Raw genomic sequence first — 19,194 nt, forward strand, 5'->3', positions numbered from 1 at the left:
GTTCTAAAGAAAAACATACTTTGTTTTAAAATTATGCCCACAAGTGGCACAGTAGGCCTCATCTTTGAAGAGCTGTCCCCTGTTCTATCACACACAGAAGGACATGACGCTGCTTGACATCTGAAACGTCTTTAAGTACTTATGTTAAAAACTGATAATGTAGATATACCAATTTGGAGGCAGCTTGTCAGCTGATCAAATTAAACCTATTAACCTAACCAATTAACTGACTAAATCCTGAACCCCTACTAACACCACTAACTAACTGACTGCATTGACACACCACAGTAAATGCTTTTGCCATAAACACAGGTGATGGTTTAAACATAAACACACAGGGGCTTCCTGTTTTGATCATTCCCTAGCAGGAAGAACAAAACATAATCCCTAGTGTTACATCTGAATTGGAGATATCAGTTGTTTCACTCCAAGCAATGTTTGACTTAGTTTGAGTGAAACAAATCACAATCCTTGGCTCAGATATTATTAGGGATGTAAGAAAACATCACTTTCTGTTCTGACCTCTATTTGTTGCATGTAGCACTGTTTATGTTCCACTGCGCTTTGTCTTCCACAAAAAACCACTTTATCTGTATTTCCATCCACTGTGTCAAATTATGTACCTTATGTAATTTACATGCAAATTATGTTGCTGTGATGTTATTCCCCCCTATTCATTTCAACGCAAAGAAAACACAATGCAAGTAGGGGTGGGGAAAAGTAATAATTCATGTATCTTCTGTGGACTGAAAGCAGCAACAACAACAAGTGGATTTCCATTTTGGACATGGGATGAATAAGTGAACATTGGCAATTTCCACTCCTGTTTCCATTTTTCTTGGAATTCTGCAGCATCCCCAGATGTAATGTTAAGCCAGGGATTGTGCTCATGCTTGTAATAGGGGAGCAGCAAAGCAGGTGTGATCTCCACATTCACAACAAACCATTATCTGTGGTTTGTATTAATTGTGAACTGGGCAATGAGGCTTCTATATAGGCTTAGGAGCCTTGTCAATGTGAGAAAAGGCATCAAAGGAGAAGGCAAAACAAAAACCCACCCTTAAATTAGGAGGGCTGGAAGACCTAATACTATGGACATGTGCAGAAAATGTGATTTATTTGCTATATTTATATATGCTGCTCCTCATTTTTTGTGAGGTTCTCAGTGGTCTCCTATCCAAGTCCACACTCACTTAGTATCAATCAAGTTACATCATGTATTCCCAAGGGATTTGCTGGGCAGTGACTGCAAACGGGATGTAGTTGGGTGTAATTCTCTAACTACCTACCATTGATGAATATGTGAGTGCCCAGGAACAAAAGTAATCAATGGGATCTCTTCCTACAACATAGGAAGCATGATTATATTAAGGGCAATTACCTTGCCCTTTCTAAGTTTTGCATAAACCGATTAGGAAGGCAGTCGAGAAATGGGCAAAGATGTGTACTTTTTGTCAAACTCACCAGACAGGTATGAGATGCATGTATTTATCATGGGTCCTTGGGCGTTTTTTATATCCTTCAAAATGCATCTAGGGAAATGTCATATCTGAAATAGCCCTAAGCACATACTAGTTGAAGCCCATGGTCAAGCACTGTGTCCTAGAAAGAGAGATGTTTGGGACTGTGGAAGAGGGGGAGATGAAATAAGGTGAAAAGTCTGGAGTCATGGTGGTAACCCATTTGCCTCGGACGCCTAAACAAATGCTGCTATTCTTGCCTCCATACCCCTTGCCACTTTCTTTCTCCCTCTCTTTGAGGAGTAAAATGCCTTTTAGGGGGTAAACTAGCAGCCTTTATGGGGTGTCAGAACATCCCCTGACAGTTGGCAAACACCAATGACACCTCATTTTTGCAGAACATGACAGTTAATTCTGATAGTGGGATAGGATTAAACCTGCCAAGAACTTTGGGCAATGTATTAAATAAACAAGTCTATGTGGATCCACTCTGTCACACATAACATGCTGTACCTGCACTACATACACTGAAATGCCTCATGAAAATGCCAAACTGCTGCATGCACCATTCGTATGGAAGCGACAGACATTCCATGCCAACAATGTAGAATGTTTTGCAGGAGGTGGCTTAAGAGGAAAGCAATAGCAGAGGCCAACTACAACATGCGGCACCCAAAGGCTTAGGCAGTCACTGTGTGTGGCTCAGAATCAGTGTGATCCAGCAGAGAGAGAGAGAGAGGGGGTGGGTGCTTGGGGTGGGAGACCTGGATTCAGATCCTAGTTTGACCATGGACTCACTGGGTGGCCTTGGGCAAGGTGTTATCTCTCTCAGTCTCAGTTTCCCCATCTGCAAAAAATTGGAATAACAATGACCTGCCTCATAGGGTTTTGCAAGGTGCCCTACATCCTAAATGAGTTATGAAAATGATACAGTATAGTCTACTTCAGGAATAATCAAGCCCAAACTCCCTTTCCTGTGAGGCTCATTAGAATCCTAGATTTTGGGATGCATGTGTAAGTAATCTTCTAGTCCCGAGTTTAACAGTAATTGCAGTAACAAGCTGAGTATGTGATGGCAAAAATTCCATGCAATCTGTAGTGCCGGACCAGTTGCTCAACTCAATCTCTTGCTTATGATTGTACCAGAAATAAATAATTTTTGCAGCAGTACAGACTTCTCAGGGTGGGCACTATGTAAGAAGGTAACTCTCTGCCACAAATATTTCCTTCCTGCATAAGAGTTGATTCTTGCAGAGGTACATAGCACCAGATCTGTGTGTGCTAAAGTGGTGCATGTGTACAAGCCTGCTTTGCCCTTCTTAGAATCAGAAACAGTCCCTAATGATGCAAAGTTGTATTATATTTATTTGGTGGAGGATAGTGTGACCCTCAGCTGAGGCTGCATGGGCCTGCTAGTGCATAAAAGATAAAAGTGAGAAAGCAAAGTACTCACGTGGCATGATTCCCTGGTTGGCGAGCTGCTCTCGGCTTCTTCGCTGCTGCAGCCGCAACTGTAAAACTGGGAGAGAGTGCATCTTTCAGAAAGGGACCTCGAACTTCTGCCACAAATAACTCCAAACTTTTCATTTGCTGAGATACCTTCCGCTCTGCTGCTAAAGAGGGAAGGTTCAGATCTCTATCACATGCCAAAAAAAGGAGTCATCCTTGTTACAACAGCAGTGTAGATCTGACCTATTACTGGAATGCAGCTTTCTTATTATCTTACTAAAACTAAGCCAATTAACCTGGAGTTTGGTCAAATGACCATTTCCCTTTCTCCATCCTCTACACACACACACACACACACACACACACACACACACACGTTAACAACTTCATAACGCAGCAGACACAGTTGCTAATGTTACTACATTACCAAAAAGAGGAAAATTTATCAAGCTATTCTAACTGTGCTGCTTATTAAGATTTTCGAGTAAATGCTTCTCTGCTACACATGTTATTTAGGGTTGAAAGAAGAGGAGCCTTTTGCAATAGTTTCCATTCTAGAGTTCACAGGAAACAACTCAGAGTTACAAAAAAAATTGCTGCAGATCTGGAAAACATGGTCCACACGGATATGTGCTGCTCCATTAGCTTAAAGAAGGAAAGGGAGTTAAAGAAAATGAATTATCTATGATCACATTTACATGAAAAGGTAGACAGGATTTGTTTTATATGCAATAGATATGCTTGCTCTGCCAGGCGCAGCCAGGAGATGATCCACTGGACTGAAATTCTAGCTTAAACAAATTCTTAAAAATTTAGTTTGAAATGAAAAGCAAACCAGCACACCATCTTGTGTAGGGATGAAATCGATCCTCTTGAGATTTGGCCCATTTTAATGAAAGTGATGAGTGGATGTGGCTCAAAATGAAAAACTGTCTAGGAAACTATGGCCTAATGTACATAACAGGTCTGCCTGCAGCTATAAATAATCCAACTTAATCTTGACACCTCTGACATATATGAAGACAAGCCTGCTCCCCCTGTTACTGCTTCAGTTCCTAGGAGCCAGGCTAGCTGTAGGGGCAGTGAATGCCCTTCCTTCTTTGCACCTCATTGCACGATGGAGAGCCACTTGTGTTTGGCAGATCATTAGCTTGCCCTGGAGAACAAACACTTGCCTTGTGTCTCTAGAACTGACATATCTATCAGGGGTGCAAATAAAAACAACAACCAATGTCTGCAAATTTCAAATCAAACCTAACAGTATTCTGAACATTTGATTAAAAAAAAATGTGATGAGGGAAGACGGAAACTAAAGAAACTTTTGTCTGCTTTGTAGATATATGAGGCATTTAGCAGGTGAGGGTCAATTTATTCATCACAGTCACTATAGGAGGCCAATCCAAATTGCTCCACATATTGTACTTACTATTCTAAAGCTGCAACCTTAGTCATAATTCTTAGAGAATAATTCATTATGGTGGAACTTGGAGTAAACATGCATAGGATTGCACGGCAACAGGATGGTTTTCACCATGTCATTACCAAATTTTAAATCGGGAGCTTCCAGAGTGGTTGTTTATTTAGCATGCATATGTGTTCACAAAACATATGTGGCAGTTATATGACATCACCTGCTTACGTGGCATTCATTCACGTGCAGGTAACCCAATACCCCCAGTGTCTGTTATGCAACACTTCCCAGTGCAATTTCCCACCACTTTTCTTATCACTTTCTCCTTATCAGACTTTTAGCGATTATAAAACTAACAGCATAATTGCACTAGAAAGTGTGGAATAATAACCATTTTTTTCTGCATATTAACATCCCATCTGGAAATGCCCTTCATCTCTATAAAACTGAACTTTTAATCAGCAACAACCCCCCCCCAAAAAAAACCCCAAACCCATCTCAACTTAAGCAAAGAGCTACTGCACTGTATGGCTAACCACATAATTTCCACAATGAGTGATTAAACTAGCTTCCACACGGTGAGCTTAATATGTAAACAAACCCTTAACTTAATATATAAATCTCCCCTTTTAAATTTCCATTGAAATATATATATAAAGAATGGAATGCTATATATGTGTGTGTGTGTGTGTGTGTGTACAAAAATACATATTATCTCAATAGGATATACAAAACATTTTGTGTGTGTGAGTGAGTGAGTGAGAGAGAGAGAGAAAGAGAGAGAGAAAGAGAGAGAGTATTTCATTTCTCTTCTATGTGAAATGTATTTTAAAATAAATCTACAATAGTGTCAGATTTTCATAACCATTCAAATGCATCTGATGCTTCATTCGTGTTGGCAATGTCCTCATCTTTGCTGGAATTAGGTCCTGTACCAGAGACTTATCAGATAATTTAAAAGACACCATTCAGCCCTTTAACAAATTAGCTAATGGATCAAAGATTTAACCTTTCGGATATGTTAGAGGGTGTCAGCCTTTAAATCAGCAATACTGGGTTGTGAAGAACACGAAGCTTGTCTTTTTCATCAGAACAAGCTCTGAGGAACTGGGTGGGGAAACCCTCCAATTTCCACAAACAATCTCTAAGAAATGAGCACTGGAGACAAATGGCTTCCTTGGGGCACCAGCACCCTCTTGAAAAGCTCTCATGATTTGTTTATGCTTGCACAGACTTAGCACTATAGAGGGATTAAAGCATCTGTTTGCGTGCTGCTTTAATCAGGGCTAGTCAAGGAACTTGCACACTTAAGAGATGTCACTTCGGCAGGAGAACATGGGAGGAAAGAGATAGAGAGGCGGGAGAGGCAGCTCCCAAAGGTCTGGGCTTTTTGGAAAGCATGGCCTGTTTCATGTGGTCTCAGGAACCAGATGCAAAGCTTTGACGCCACTAAAACTTAACTGCAAATGCATCAAAATACTCCCTGTTCGCTGCAAAGCCCAGTATCCACAGTCTGGAAGGCAGGCTTGGATGAATGGCTGCCACCACATAATCCAATTACATCCTTTAATTTCAGTGGTTAAGAATGTCAGATCTGCACCTTAAACACGTTTCCCTGGAAATAATAGGCCCCAGGAATTTCAATGGAATTTGCTTCCCAAGAAAACACACCAGAGTATTGGAATCCCAGGTGTTTAAAATGCCTGAAATGCAAAGTTGTAAAGCATGGGTAGGCAAACTAAGGCCCAGGGGCCGGATCCGGCCCAGTCGCCTTCTAAATCCAGCCTGTGGATGGTCCAGGAATCAGCATGTTTTTACATGAGTAGAATGTGTCCTTTTATTTAAAATGTATCTCTGGATTGTTTGTGGGGCTTGCCTGGTGTTTTTACATGAGCAGAATGTGTGCTTTTATCTAAAATGCATCTCTGGGTTATTTGTGGGGCACAGGAATTCATTCATTCCTGCCCCCCAAAAATATAGTCTGATCCTCCACAAGGTCTGAGGGACAAAAAAGTTTGCTGGCCCCTGTTGTAAAGCATTTCTTTTTACGGATTAGTTGCTCCAATGTTAGGGTTGCCATATGTCCTTTTTTCCAGGACACGCCTTCTTTTTCATGGGTAGAGTCGTCCTAGCGATCCATAGTTAAAAGTAGAAGTCTGCAAATGTGTCCTTTTTTTTGCTCTTCAAAATATGGCAACCCTACAGGTACTACTGATTTTATTTTTTTTAAAATAAAGCTGATATTTAATGCCTAATTTCATGATTGGGATTTTGCTTGCAGTGTTTGTGTTCTAAAGAACAGCAAAAGTCACAAAAAAGAGGAAAAACCAAGAGAGAAAGTGGGGTGGCAAAAAGAGAGAAAGGGGGATCGATTTTTGGCTCTGACCCTGCCCAGTGCTGACTCCAGCCCCACCCACTGCTGGTATGCAGCCCCTTGGAAAATGTTCCTGAGGGAATGTGGCCCACAATAAAAAGATACAGAAGTTACCCAACTGAAGAAGAATGGACAAATAGGGATAAATAGCAATCACTGGAAGACAATGAAATGATTTCTTTCATCTGCTCTCAACTAGCAGGTGTGCTATCAGCCAACAGAACTAGTAACAGAACTAGCAAGTACTTCGATACAATGAAAATTAACACCAAAAACATTTAAGCACAGGTCCAGAATAAAGCCTTTTCCATATTGTATGTATTTGGTAAAGAGGTAAGTGCAACGATATGATAGACGATTGATTGTTTTTTAAATAAAGTGCATATAGGGATGTTTCGTAGAAACTTACTGTGGATAACACTTCAGCAATAAGATGGAATCCTTGTTTATATCCACAAATGACCCACTGGCAATTACTACTGAATGGACATGTTGTGAAGATGCCCACTGGAAAATACTTTATAGATCTGGCTTCTTTTTCCTGATGGGTTTTTAAAACAAGGCCTGTGCTTATTTCACAAACATAAACTGGCTGTTACAGAAATAGTAGGCAGGACATGCAATCATTGTTTCATTGCTTCTAGTATGAAAAAAATACAGGCTACACTGGCATCACTAAGCTATCAACTCATAATCTCTTCATAGATGTTAGCCTGGCCCCACGGATCCGTTGGCTAAGGCAACTTACCAGTGTGTTTGGGTAGGGAGTAAAATGTATGGGTCACTCACATTTGAAGTTTGCTCCTAAGCAACAAAGCTGCAGTACAGCTGGTCAAGCCCAGCTGACATTTAATCCACAGCTATTTGGAGTTTGCTAACAAGGCACAAATTAACTCTTTTTGCTCAGTTAATTTCATCCCTCAGAGATCTTGTGGTGCTCCTAGGTCACAGATGTGCGACTAATTTGGACACTCCACCTCATAATTAAGGATGAACCTAGATAAGATGCTTGTGTATATTGTTAATCTAATATGAACAAATCCAGGATCTCTAATAGCCATTACAGTAATGTATATATTTGAGGCATGAAGGTTTCTGCTTTGAGGCAAGAGGCTGGGTTTGAAAATCATCTACCGCCTTGCAGACCAATAATTCTTTGATATAAGCTCCAGAGGTACACAAAACAAACAGGCCAAAAACATTTCACCTTGTCCGTTCACTCAAAATTATGCATTCTTCTATTAGATCAGCAGTTGAAAGAGAGAATGAATTATCAATACTTCAAAAGGTTATTTCTTAATTGGTCAGAAGGTGGAGGTAAGTGTGTTCTTGTGGGGTGAGCAATAGAAATCTTTAAGAATCTGTATGTAAATCCTGAACAGTATTCCAGTTGCCTTCTTTACAGTATGTGTATTCATTCCTCCCTGTAATGTATGCAACATCTCACCACCACCAAAAAATAGCTGCACGTCCACTTAGATTACAGTTTTGGCAATGTAGGGATGGCTGCTACTTTTCTACATTATCTACAATACCCTCCGCATCTTATAAATCGGTTGTCTTTCTCCTTGAGCATCTGAAACAACCCTGACATAATCATGGACAAGATAAGTGGGGATAAAAAAGAAAATCAGACAAGTCTTAGCCTACCTTGAGGACCTCAATGTACTTTGAGGAGTGGGCAGAATGTACTGGGGGTGGGGGGAATCTACAGTAAGAATTCCAGTAAAAAAAATATAATTATTGAAATTCAGAGTGTAAAATAAAACCATCAACTCTGATTTTTAGAACCCCAAAAGTGATAATTGAAAGAACAGCATTTACTCTTAACTTCACATGTTGCTCATTCTTTTCATCAGATGTCTCTAACCTTCAAATACTGTATTTAATTGATTATTCCTCTCCGTAACATTAGAGGGTTCTTTACTCCAACTACAATGTCTTATTGCTAAAAGATCCCCTACCAGGTTCGTAAAAACTCTACATTAACCCTAGGCGTTTAAGAAGACACTTGCTCTAACATTTTACCCAAATCTGAATTGCTAGACTATGAAATCAGCACCTCCAGTTCTTACGTCTCTCCCCACTGCCTCATAGATACTCAGGCTAAAGGAGATGGAGTACAGATGTACCAGTATTTTTTAATAATTTACACATCTGTTGCACTTGAAGATGAGCATGGGAGAGCAACTCTATCATACAGGCAGACACCTGGGATTTTGCAATTTAAGGGTCACTCAAACCAGGCAGAAGCAGTAAATATGGACTCTTGTGCTGCTTTGAGCAGAGCAGCTCTCCATACGCAAACAAATTGCACCTCGTATCTTTTGCAATTACAGGTTCTAGGGCACAAAACACTCTCAGCCAGCCCTGGACTCCTAGTCTGCATTGTGCAAAATGGAATTCATAGCATAAGACACCAGTAACACCCAGACTCATTTCATTTCAACATCTTGATGCTCTTGAGCCATCAACACTAAGTTATTGATATACCAGTGGCCCAACTCACCCACTTTTCCCATTATGGCTCCACTGGAAGTCAGAGATCTCTGTTATCTACAAACCATCAAGTATCACTTCCAACAAACAATCATTTTTCAGTAGAACTTTTAAGATTCTCCAGCTATTTTATGCTAGACTCTGGAGCCCCATCTCTGAAGTTACCCAGTAAGGCTGAGGCAGTGGGCCTGGGAAGTGACATTTCCTTATGCAGCCAATCAGACTGTGGCAACTTACCCAACCTGTCCCCTCACTGATGGCCAAGCAAGTGAGAGATGACCTCTAAAGGAGTTTAATGACTTCCATTTACAGCACTCCAATAACATATGGATTTGTATTTTTTGGAGACACAATGCCATGGATAGTGTTTCCTGGGAAGAGTTAAACACTTAGCAAGAGAATTCTTGGGCCAACCCCTTGTGCTTTGTCCTATTTGATTTAAGGCAATTCCATTGATATTTGGAAGGCAGGCAAAAAGAATCATTGTTTCTGTGGAATTTGTCAGGATGACCTCAGGTTTGTGTATTTATCTTTGGTAAAATAGACAAAATAAACATACACACAAATCCTAGTCTCTTAACTCAGAAGGAAGTGGGAGGGGAGAACATGCCTGCAACATCGCTGAAGATTTTTGACATATTAGATTTATACTCCACTCAGAGCAGTGGCTTGTTTTACCATAAGTTTCACTTGAAGGCGCAAGTTTTCAATGTAAACAAGTCTTATCTCCCTCCCCCCCCCCCCTTGGCAGAACGCTATGCAAAAGAGCAGGCTGGATGACCATCTAGTGGGAATGATTAGTAATAGAGTTGGACTAGTTTACCTTTGAGAACCCTTCCAACTCTGTAAAGCACATTTCCTCCCAAAGGTAACTATAGTTAAGAGTGCTGGGAATTTCTGTTAGGCGTAAACAACAGTTCCCAGGATTCTATTTTTTGGGGGGTGGGGGTGCTTTAAATGTATGGTATGTATGCAACCTGTGATTATATGAAAAACTATGGCGCTGTGGGTTAAACCACAGAGCCTTAGGCTTGCTGATCAAAAGGTCGGCGGTTTGAATCCCCGCAACGGGGTGAGCTCCCGTTGCTCGGTCCCTGCTCCTGCCAACCTAGCAGTTCGAAAGCACGTCAAAGTGCAAGTAAATAAATAGGTACCGCTCTGGTGGGAAGGTAAATGGCGTTTCCGTGCGCTGCTCTGGTTCGCCAGAAGTGGCTTAGTCGTGCTGGCCACATGGCCCGGAAGCTGTACGCCGGCTCCCTCAGCCAAAAAGCGAGATGAGCGCTTCAACCCCAGAGTCGGCCACGACTGGACCTAATGGTCAGGGGTCCCTTTACCTTTACCTTATACTTTGTTTTATTTACTTGCTGTTAGAACAACACACTTTTTCAGTCACAGGCATGCAAAACAGCTTGCAACATTCATTAAAACTATACAGCCATCATTTTGAAAGCACAAGAGCAAACCTTGGCTGCAACATCTGGTTAGCAAGGAGAGAGCGTAACCAAGGGCCCGAAATCGGGTTACATGTTAAGCCAAACCGTGGCTTATTTCAGTGTGTTATGGGAGTAAAAAAAATAAAAAAATTGGTGAGGAGAAAAGTGCAGGTGAGCTCCTATACAAGTGCCTATGTGTTTCTGTGATCCTAGTAAGCTATAGTTCGGCTCACTGTGATGTGTGAACGAGGCTAGATAAAGCCTTATGCTTGGTAGGGGACAACCTTACCCCAGAAGATGGTGGCAACTGAAGCAGCATTTTTCCACTTTAGCCTAATTCCAGGGACAGGTAAATATGGGGGGAAACATTCCCTTAAAAATGCCAGGACCGTGTAGGTTTCTAAATGTCACAATCAACACTTTGAATTTGGCCAGGAAACATGTAGGTAACATGCAGAGCTCACCTAGAATTAGTGGCATGGCAGCTCTGTGATCAGCCCCAGACTAGGTGAGCTGCTACATTTTAAAGCAGCAGAAGTCCTAAGGCAGACGCCTACATAGCGCAATACAGTAGTTTGAGCTGAAAGGTTACCAAAGCTTACAAGAAGATGGTTACGTCCTTGGATGAAGATCATGGTAATATTCGCAGGTCTCCAAACTATAATTCAAAGGAGGTCCTCAGTACGTGCTCTAAATAGGTCACCGGAGGTAGGATTGCAATGTACACGCCTGAACTGATGAAAGAACCACGGCTAATGGCTTATTTCAGTCTGTATACATTCATTGCCGATATTCTCATGTAGGACGTTTATGTATCATTTATATTGGCAGTAGAAATAGTCCATGATAGTAAGTCTATGATACTGTATCATACATTTTATGTACTGTAACTGTACATACAGAAACCATAATTTTTGTCACCTACAATGGTTAACGCTAGCGACAACTTCCCACCTGTACCTCAAACAAAGGCTGCTCTCCTACGTACACTTTTTGGGGAGTAATCCCCATCAAACACAGTGGTAAGAAATTAATATACTGACTATATTTGTTATACAAAGTACTATACGCAACAAGCATTCTGCTTATGTAGTGCTACAATTCCATTTTGGAAAATTTGGGATGAAGTACAAATCGACATGAAGGACCTGTGCTCTATTTCCACGCTGCAGCTAAGGTCTATCCTCTTTAAACATCAAGGTTAGTGTTTGATCACCATGTGTATCATGCAAGAGACACCAGAGCAAAGATGCGCTTATGTTTAAACCCTTTATTTAAATTAACACTTTTCAGTTTATCGCACTCAATATGCAAGTGACCCTCAAACACATCTGCCCTGTAGCTTGGGAGTCTATGGGAATATCCTTGGGATTCTAACCGTTTCCTGCTGCTGCTGTGGCCCCATTTTTAGTGCTATACTAATATTCTAAAATGCTAACTGTAAGGATCTATGTGGACAGGTTTCTACTTACAAGAAAACATTTTTTCATAAAAGTAGCACCAAAATAAGATGGGTAACAGTCACAAAAGCACCCTGTATGTCTTCACCCCAAGACAAAGAGGTGGTAATTAAAATGTGGGAAAGAGATTGGAAGAGTGCCCCTACAAAGCGACTCTGTTAGAAACTCTAAAAGAAACAAAATTTATGGGACTAAAAGAGTCATAAAGTTTACTTTTAGCCCAGAATCATTTGAAAAATATGCGATTCTACCATCAACTCTGTAATCTCTCAACCCCCAACACCCCGTCTTTAAAAATAACACCGAAATGAGTCTTAAAAACAATACTGGCTCACTGTAAAAGAATGCAATGGCCTGGAGAACCATCCCCCTTGTGTCCTCCTCACTTCAGGAAGGTGGCAGTATTGCTTTGGGATTACTGGGTTAGAGAGCAAGCCCTCTTCTTTCCAGTGAATGGCACTGTACCATTACCATAATACACCAATGGATTCTGAGGAATGACTTATTCTCATGAAATGTGATTACAGTGATAGAGAAACCACAGCAAAGTACTGGACCCAAACTGTGTAGAACCCCAGCCAGCCAGAGTCTCTTCATTTGTACATACAACTCTGGAGTTTTCAACTAGCTGCCAATTTTATATTTTCTAAGCAAACACTGCAAATGACCACCCAGCTGCCTCAAACGTCTTCATAAAACCCTAGTGGATTCGCAACAGTAACGATAAGTTTCTGATCTTCTCGTTATCTCTGGTGTACTAGAGATCAAAAACCGCCACCCTTCCCCAAGCTGAGTGGGTGACATTCTGGAATGGGTGAAACATACAGGAGAACGTGATTATGCAGTACATTCACTGGATGCACGCAGCAACAACTCGGATGACAAGAAAAGAGTGCTATTTAAAATAACAATTGGTATAGCCAAACCCAATAAGAATAACGTATAAACACAAGCATGCACACAAGAACACACACTATACAATGCTGAATTTATCTAAAGTTGCTGTGACCCTAAGCTTGCAATAGGACTGATTTCTATGTGACTGTCTCCTGCCTTTATTCACCATTACTCACCTTTATTCACGTTGGATGTCCTCAAAGAAGACGCCCCTAATGGGGCTTCAACACACTCTGGAGATCTGGTACATGGTTTTTTTGTTGCAAAGCTTTAGAAAATGGCAATCAGTCGTTTGGCTCTAGCTATATTTCTCTGGTGATGTCATTTTAAATACTTTGCATGTTCCATTTGTTTTTTGTACTTCTAAAAAAAAAATTGATGCCTTTCTTCAAATTCATGTTTGTCCAATTAGTCACAGAACCCTAAGGCTGGCTGCCTGGATGCTGGAGTAAAGCATCAAGGCTAGGATATACAGGACAGCATCTGACTTGTATGGATGGGAGGAGATCTACTGCTTGTCATAACAGCCCTTATGGATTTTTGGTCCAGTTCTCATTCAAATATGTGGAGAACTCAGAATTGTAGAGCGTTTGGGTTTGTTTGTTTTTTAGTAAGCTACGCCACAGACATAAATTGTAAGTAGGGAAAGAGCAGAAAGAGAGGGAGCAGACAGAAAGGAAAACGCATTTCTTCATTTGCAGAGTAGCCTCTGTGAGAGCGAGCCCATGACAGCTTTACGACTCCCTGGTTATTTTACTTGCATGCTGCTTAATAAGAAACAGCCTCCAGCTGAGGCTTGTAGTAGAGAAAAGTTTTAGGAGAAATTCTTGCCGAGTTAGCCCTACCTGATCTGAATTTGCTCCGAATCAGCATAGAATGCTCAGACCCCAGAAGTGTCATGGTGATGCCTTGTGATAATTCCCAGTGCCAGAAAGCCCCTCAATGCTCAAACCATTAACTGGCTCCAAGAAGAGAAGCTGATCACGACCAATGAATCACAATTCATCTAGCCCTCCCTTGGAGTCTAGGTGATTGCAGAAAGCAGCAGAAGTGTAACTCAGGAAAGGTTTGGTCCCATCCAGCACTGACCCTCCGCGAAAGCCTACTGTATGCCCTTGCACTGTGTTGGGCTAATTAACTTTTAGCTAGCAGACCCCTCCTTTCTATCCCACCCTCCCCTCCTTTCTCAGAGTTTACTATCAGCAACATCACCGGGTGTCCTGACTGATGTCATAGTCTAGCGGGGAGCAGACTATCCCTAAAGGGTCTTTAGGAAAGACAGAAGTTTGATATCTGATCCGCTATTACTACCAACAGGAACTTGGCCAATCAAGAGCTTCCCTCCCTCTGACTGCAGGGGTTCGGAGCAGCTCTGAAATATCAACAGACTCCTGCTTAACTCTTTCCAGCATACAGAGCCTGTTGCTACCAGGAATTCAAGAGGAAGGGCTCGGCTGCATGGTTCCTGCAGTGGATTTTAATAGCTCACATCCCAAGGATGGGATTTCTTGACTTCAGTGGAGGTTTTTGGATGGCATAGTGGCTGTGTGTTAGGCTAGTTTTTGCTTTAAAGTGAATCTAGTGATACAGGCATCACCTATTAATAAACCCATTGATATGTCACACAAACACAAACTATTCATCAAAAACTCACAAAACTCAGACACCCTATGTGGACACAACTTTGCTGCACAACCTTAGCAGTACAAACAACAAGAACAGAGGTCCTTGTAAGCGCATAAAGTATGTAACTGACAAAGTTCTCACCATGCATTATATCCCAAGCACCGTCACCTATATTCTGCTGACAAATCTCCATCAAAGTTCCCAAGCTCAAATAACTGTCCTTTTAAAAAATACCTTCAAAACAATATTCCACATCACTCAGGGGCTGATTTAAAAACAGCACAAGCATCATTTTAGTTAATTATTCTTATTCATGCTTTTCAGTAAAGTCTATTCAGATATTTGAGCCCTTTTCAGGTGTAATTAATGCACATGGTGGGATGTGTATCATCACAATATTTGTAATGTCTAAAAATGGTCCTGATTATATAATGTTGTGCTCAGAGAACTCTCTCTGCATGGTTGGGAACCCTGGAAAAGCAGCCTTGTTGAACACATAGTGAGAGGTCTTTGCATTTGCAGTTTTTAACAACAACAACAACAAAGTTAGTGTACACCCTGTCTTTCCACACTAAGATGCCCAAGGAAACTGTACAGATGAGAATATGTTCAGATCTTACACCGGATGCACACGGATTTGGGGTGGGGACTTTCACCACAGAGTTGCCCCTCTGATTCAATTTCATTTAACACACTATAAAACATTTGAAAAGGGCTCTGGCTGTGAGCCATCAAGTGTGGAATAATCAAGAGATTTATGAATAAATGACATATACACATGTATTGACTCTCAAAGAGTGGCAGTTTGGCTTAGCAGTTCATGTATCTCTAAGGTTTAAATATGGATTCACAGAACTCAAAAGAGACCACAAAGCCACATATTCCTTTGCAATGAGGCTTTTCTCTGTTCACACATTATAATTTAAGACTTCCTCCAGTAATGAATTGTCTGACTTGGATTTTCCCCTGGTGATGTCAATTAACATTTACCTTAAGTATCAGACTCTTCAGAACAAAAGTTCTTTTCTCAGTAGCTGCTTGATCTCATTAAAATGAGATTGAAGAAAGACAAAGTATCATATGTAAAGAAAAGAAGAAAATAAAAATATAGGATAGTGGATAACAGTATAGCAAGTGTCTTTTCGGATAGTCATTATTTTTTATTTAAAACTTACATTCTGCTTTAAAGGGGGGGATCCAAGGTAGTTCAGAAATAAACTTAAAACAAAGCTATTCATACAAAACTAGTTTAAAAGTACAATCAAAACCATTACAAAGCCATGTCTGGCCCCCCAAAAGTCCTCATAAGGAGTAACATCTTGATCAAGAGGGTAAAACCATACAGTGACTCTTTATTAGTATTAAGTGTTTAAAGACAAACAAACAAACAAACCCAGCATTTTGATTTGAGCTTTCCATGACTCAACAGACTGATCCCATTTTAAGCTAAAATTGTTGGGTCAAAACATACAGTATTTGGTTTATTTCACCAACTATTTCACCAACTATTGGCATAGTTAAAGTATTAATGTATTAGGACATTAACAAAAATACTTTAATGCTTGAGTACAATAAATCTGTCTATGAAAGTAGCTGGACACCAGGCACTAGAATTCAACAAGAAACACTCTCTTTTATGTTTCATGTACTCAGAAAGACTTTCACCAGGCTTTATAAGGAGTTTGTTGTTGTTTTAACACATTTCTGTTTTAAAAACTTTTTAAGCTGGTTTCTCTGACTCCCCATAATTTATTACCTCACAATATACATCTTGGGCTGAATTATTGCAGATGTGCTCAGAAGAAGAAGAAGAGGAAGAGTTTGGATTTGATATCCCACTTTATCACTACCTGAAGGAGTCTCAAAGCGACTAACATTCTCCTTTCCCTTCCTCCCCCACAACAAACACTCTGTAAGGTGATTGAGGCTGAAAAACTTCAGCTCTGTTTCTAACAGATAGTGGTATTCCATAATGTTTCTGAAGGCAGTGTGTCACAGGCCTTTTATGCAGAAAGACTTCTACACCAACCTTCCACAATGGATTCAAGCACAGTGCCAAGAAGCACACTTGCAGCAATGACACATGCAGTGGGTGGTATAGTAACTGCTTCTCCCAAATGAATTTTGTACAGTGGTACCTCAGGTTACAGACGCTTCAGGTTACTCCGCTAACCGAGAAATAGTACCTCGGGTTAAGAACTTTGCTTCAGGATGAGAACAGAAATTGCACCGTGGCGGCGCGGCAGGCCCCATTAGCTAAAGTGGTACCTCAAGTTAAGAACAGTTTCTGGTTAAGAATGGATCTCCAGAACGAATTAAGTTCTTAACCCGAGGTACCACTGTATTCCTCTACGAAGATGCCCACAATTACTACAGGCAGTCAACTGAATAAGCGTGCTTCATTCATTCATGTAAGACTGAGCCAAAATGGCACCACTAATTTCAGTACTCCATCAACAAGTTTCTCATAATTCTTAAGCACCAATGGGTTCAAGGCTACCAATTCCCTGTCTTTGATTTTCAGAGGCAAGCATCTGAGCTTATGTAGCCAAAACAGCATCGCTTCTCGGCCTTTTGGCTAAGATCAAGTGTGTGTGTGTGTGTGTGTGTAGCCAAAACAGCATTATCCACACACTAGTCATTTGTCAGCAGACTCAGAGAATTCCCAAAATCTGCAGTGGTATGAAGGAAGGAAGGAAGGAAGGAAGGAAGGAAGGAAGGAAGGAAGGAGAGAGAGAGAGAGAGAGAGAGAGAGAGAGAGAGAGAGAGAGAATTGAGCAGTGTGTTGGGAAACCTGGAGGGTGGTGGTGCAAAATAGCTGAATGAGGACTGAGCATGCAAAGTGGCCAATGACGCTTACTAACCATTATGGAGGGATGGAAAACCTTGTGTTGTGGAGCACAGCACAGCTGAAATATTTTCCATGCAACAACATTTTGTGAGATCAAACTCAGAGTCCTGCACTTTATGACTGATTGAAAATGATCCTGTCTTAAGGCAGCAACAGTGTCCTTCTTATGCTACCTTAAGAAGTGTGGAAGGCAAACTGCAGCTATGTCTGCTATTCCTGTGCTGCTTTGCTAAAAGATTTAGGCCTGCACATGCGCAGTGGCCTCAGTATCAGGAGATGGGGCAGTGGAAAAGCCTGGCAATACTGGGAGAAGTTTCAAGTCTATGGGTGCTGCCCCTATGATCTGGATCCTCTAATGCTACTAGATCCTGTGTAATAGCTATACGATGCAGCATCACTCTCACTGCTAAGGTAATGTCAGACTTGACCCTCGGATGAAATGATTTGTATTTATTCCAACTCTTAAGAGTCTAAGAAAATTAGGAATTCCAGAACAAGATCACTCCCTCCATTGGTAGCCTATGGAATGTTTTGCAATTGACAGCACTACCAGAAAATGCTTTCTCCACTTTCCTAAAGTCACTGCTAAGCTGTCTGATGTTTTCATCATAATATTTACTTCTTAGTAAATAGGCTAAAAATCTTCACTTCTGATTCAGAACTGAAAGATTAGAGAATGAAAAGAGCAAGATGACATGGCTGTTTAAAAAGTCCATGCAAAATGTTTTCTGCCTAGCGTAAATATTTAATTGTAAAAAAGAGAGAAAATATGGCAATCTGTTGTGTTTATTGAGGGAGGGATGCAAAATGTGCACTGAGTGCAGGGTGGGGCCGGCTGGCTTTCCTACTATAGATTCCATCCCTCTTGAAGATCACTGTGTGTTCTCTCTAATCTCCAGGCCAATGTAACGCTGGTGGGCTCATCTGAAATGTCCTCATGAGAACTCCCTGGGACACACACTGATGATACAAGAGAAGCTAGCAGGCAGGCAGGAGGATAGTTCAAATGCCGGCCTGAGTGTGCCTCCTTTCTCTAGTCCCCTCTGTGTTGCAGTGGTTATACAACTCTTGCAATAATTACTTCCAAGGTGGGCGTTGGTGGAGAAGGTCTGGGATTCTGCCTATGGTGCTGGATTTTGGGGCACCAGAACTGACACACTGAAGCATGCTGTCATCCTGACACTACTGCATTTTCCTACCCTGATCTTAAGCATACCTGCACTTCCTGAGCGTCACACAGCAGACAAAGGGGAGGTCTATAAGAACAGCACGAGTGTTATGTGTAGATCCGTCAGTAGTCTCAGTCAAGAGCATCCGCATATTCAGAAGCCACTATATAAATGACAGTCCTAGATTTCTGTAAACTGAGACACACACCTCTTCTGTATAAGTTACTGTCAAGTATGAAAGTGTTAAACTGAGCAGAGCAGCAGAGAATTACTGTGGCAAATTTGCTTCCTTATCTCAATCATATTCAGAGCAATCCTGTAAAGGTCAGTTACCATTACCCCCATTTTACAGACAAGAAATACAGCCTGAGACACAATGCCTTGCCCACAAACGTCCAGCAAGTCCACAGCTCAGGTAACATTTAAAATGAAGGATACCCAACATTTTATTGACTGGACAGCAGTGAATCTAAACACACAACACAAACAATGATCTTCTGTTGCTTAAAAGCATTGTGCAATCAAGTAATGAAGTAATCTGTGAAACAGGCACAGCAACCCAAGA

At 41.1% G+C, this 19,194-nt stretch overlaps 1 protein-coding gene across 10 annotated transcripts in view; it reads right to left on the bottom strand.

Annotated features, from left to right (window-relative positions):
* MYOCD (myocardin) overlaps positions 1 to 19,194 on the bottom strand; it is a 233,328-nt gene that overhangs the window by 27,820 nt on the left and 186,314 nt on the right. For 4 of the 10 annotated variants that reach the window (XM_083487486.1, XM_083487488.1, XM_083487495.1 and 1 more), the window contains one exon: positions 2,914 to 2,979. In XM_083487486.1, the coding sequence (XP_083343612.1) occupies positions 2,914 to 2,979 (66 nt within the window). The other 6 variants (XM_083487492.1, XM_083487493.1, XM_083487490.1 and 3 more) reach the window with 6 other exon arrangements.

Source organism: Podarcis liolepis (assembly GCF_965112155.1).
Source record: "Podarcis liolepis genome assembly, chromosome: 2".
NCBI lineage: Eukaryota > Metazoa > Chordata > Lepidosauria > Squamata > Lacertidae > Podarcis > Podarcis liolepis.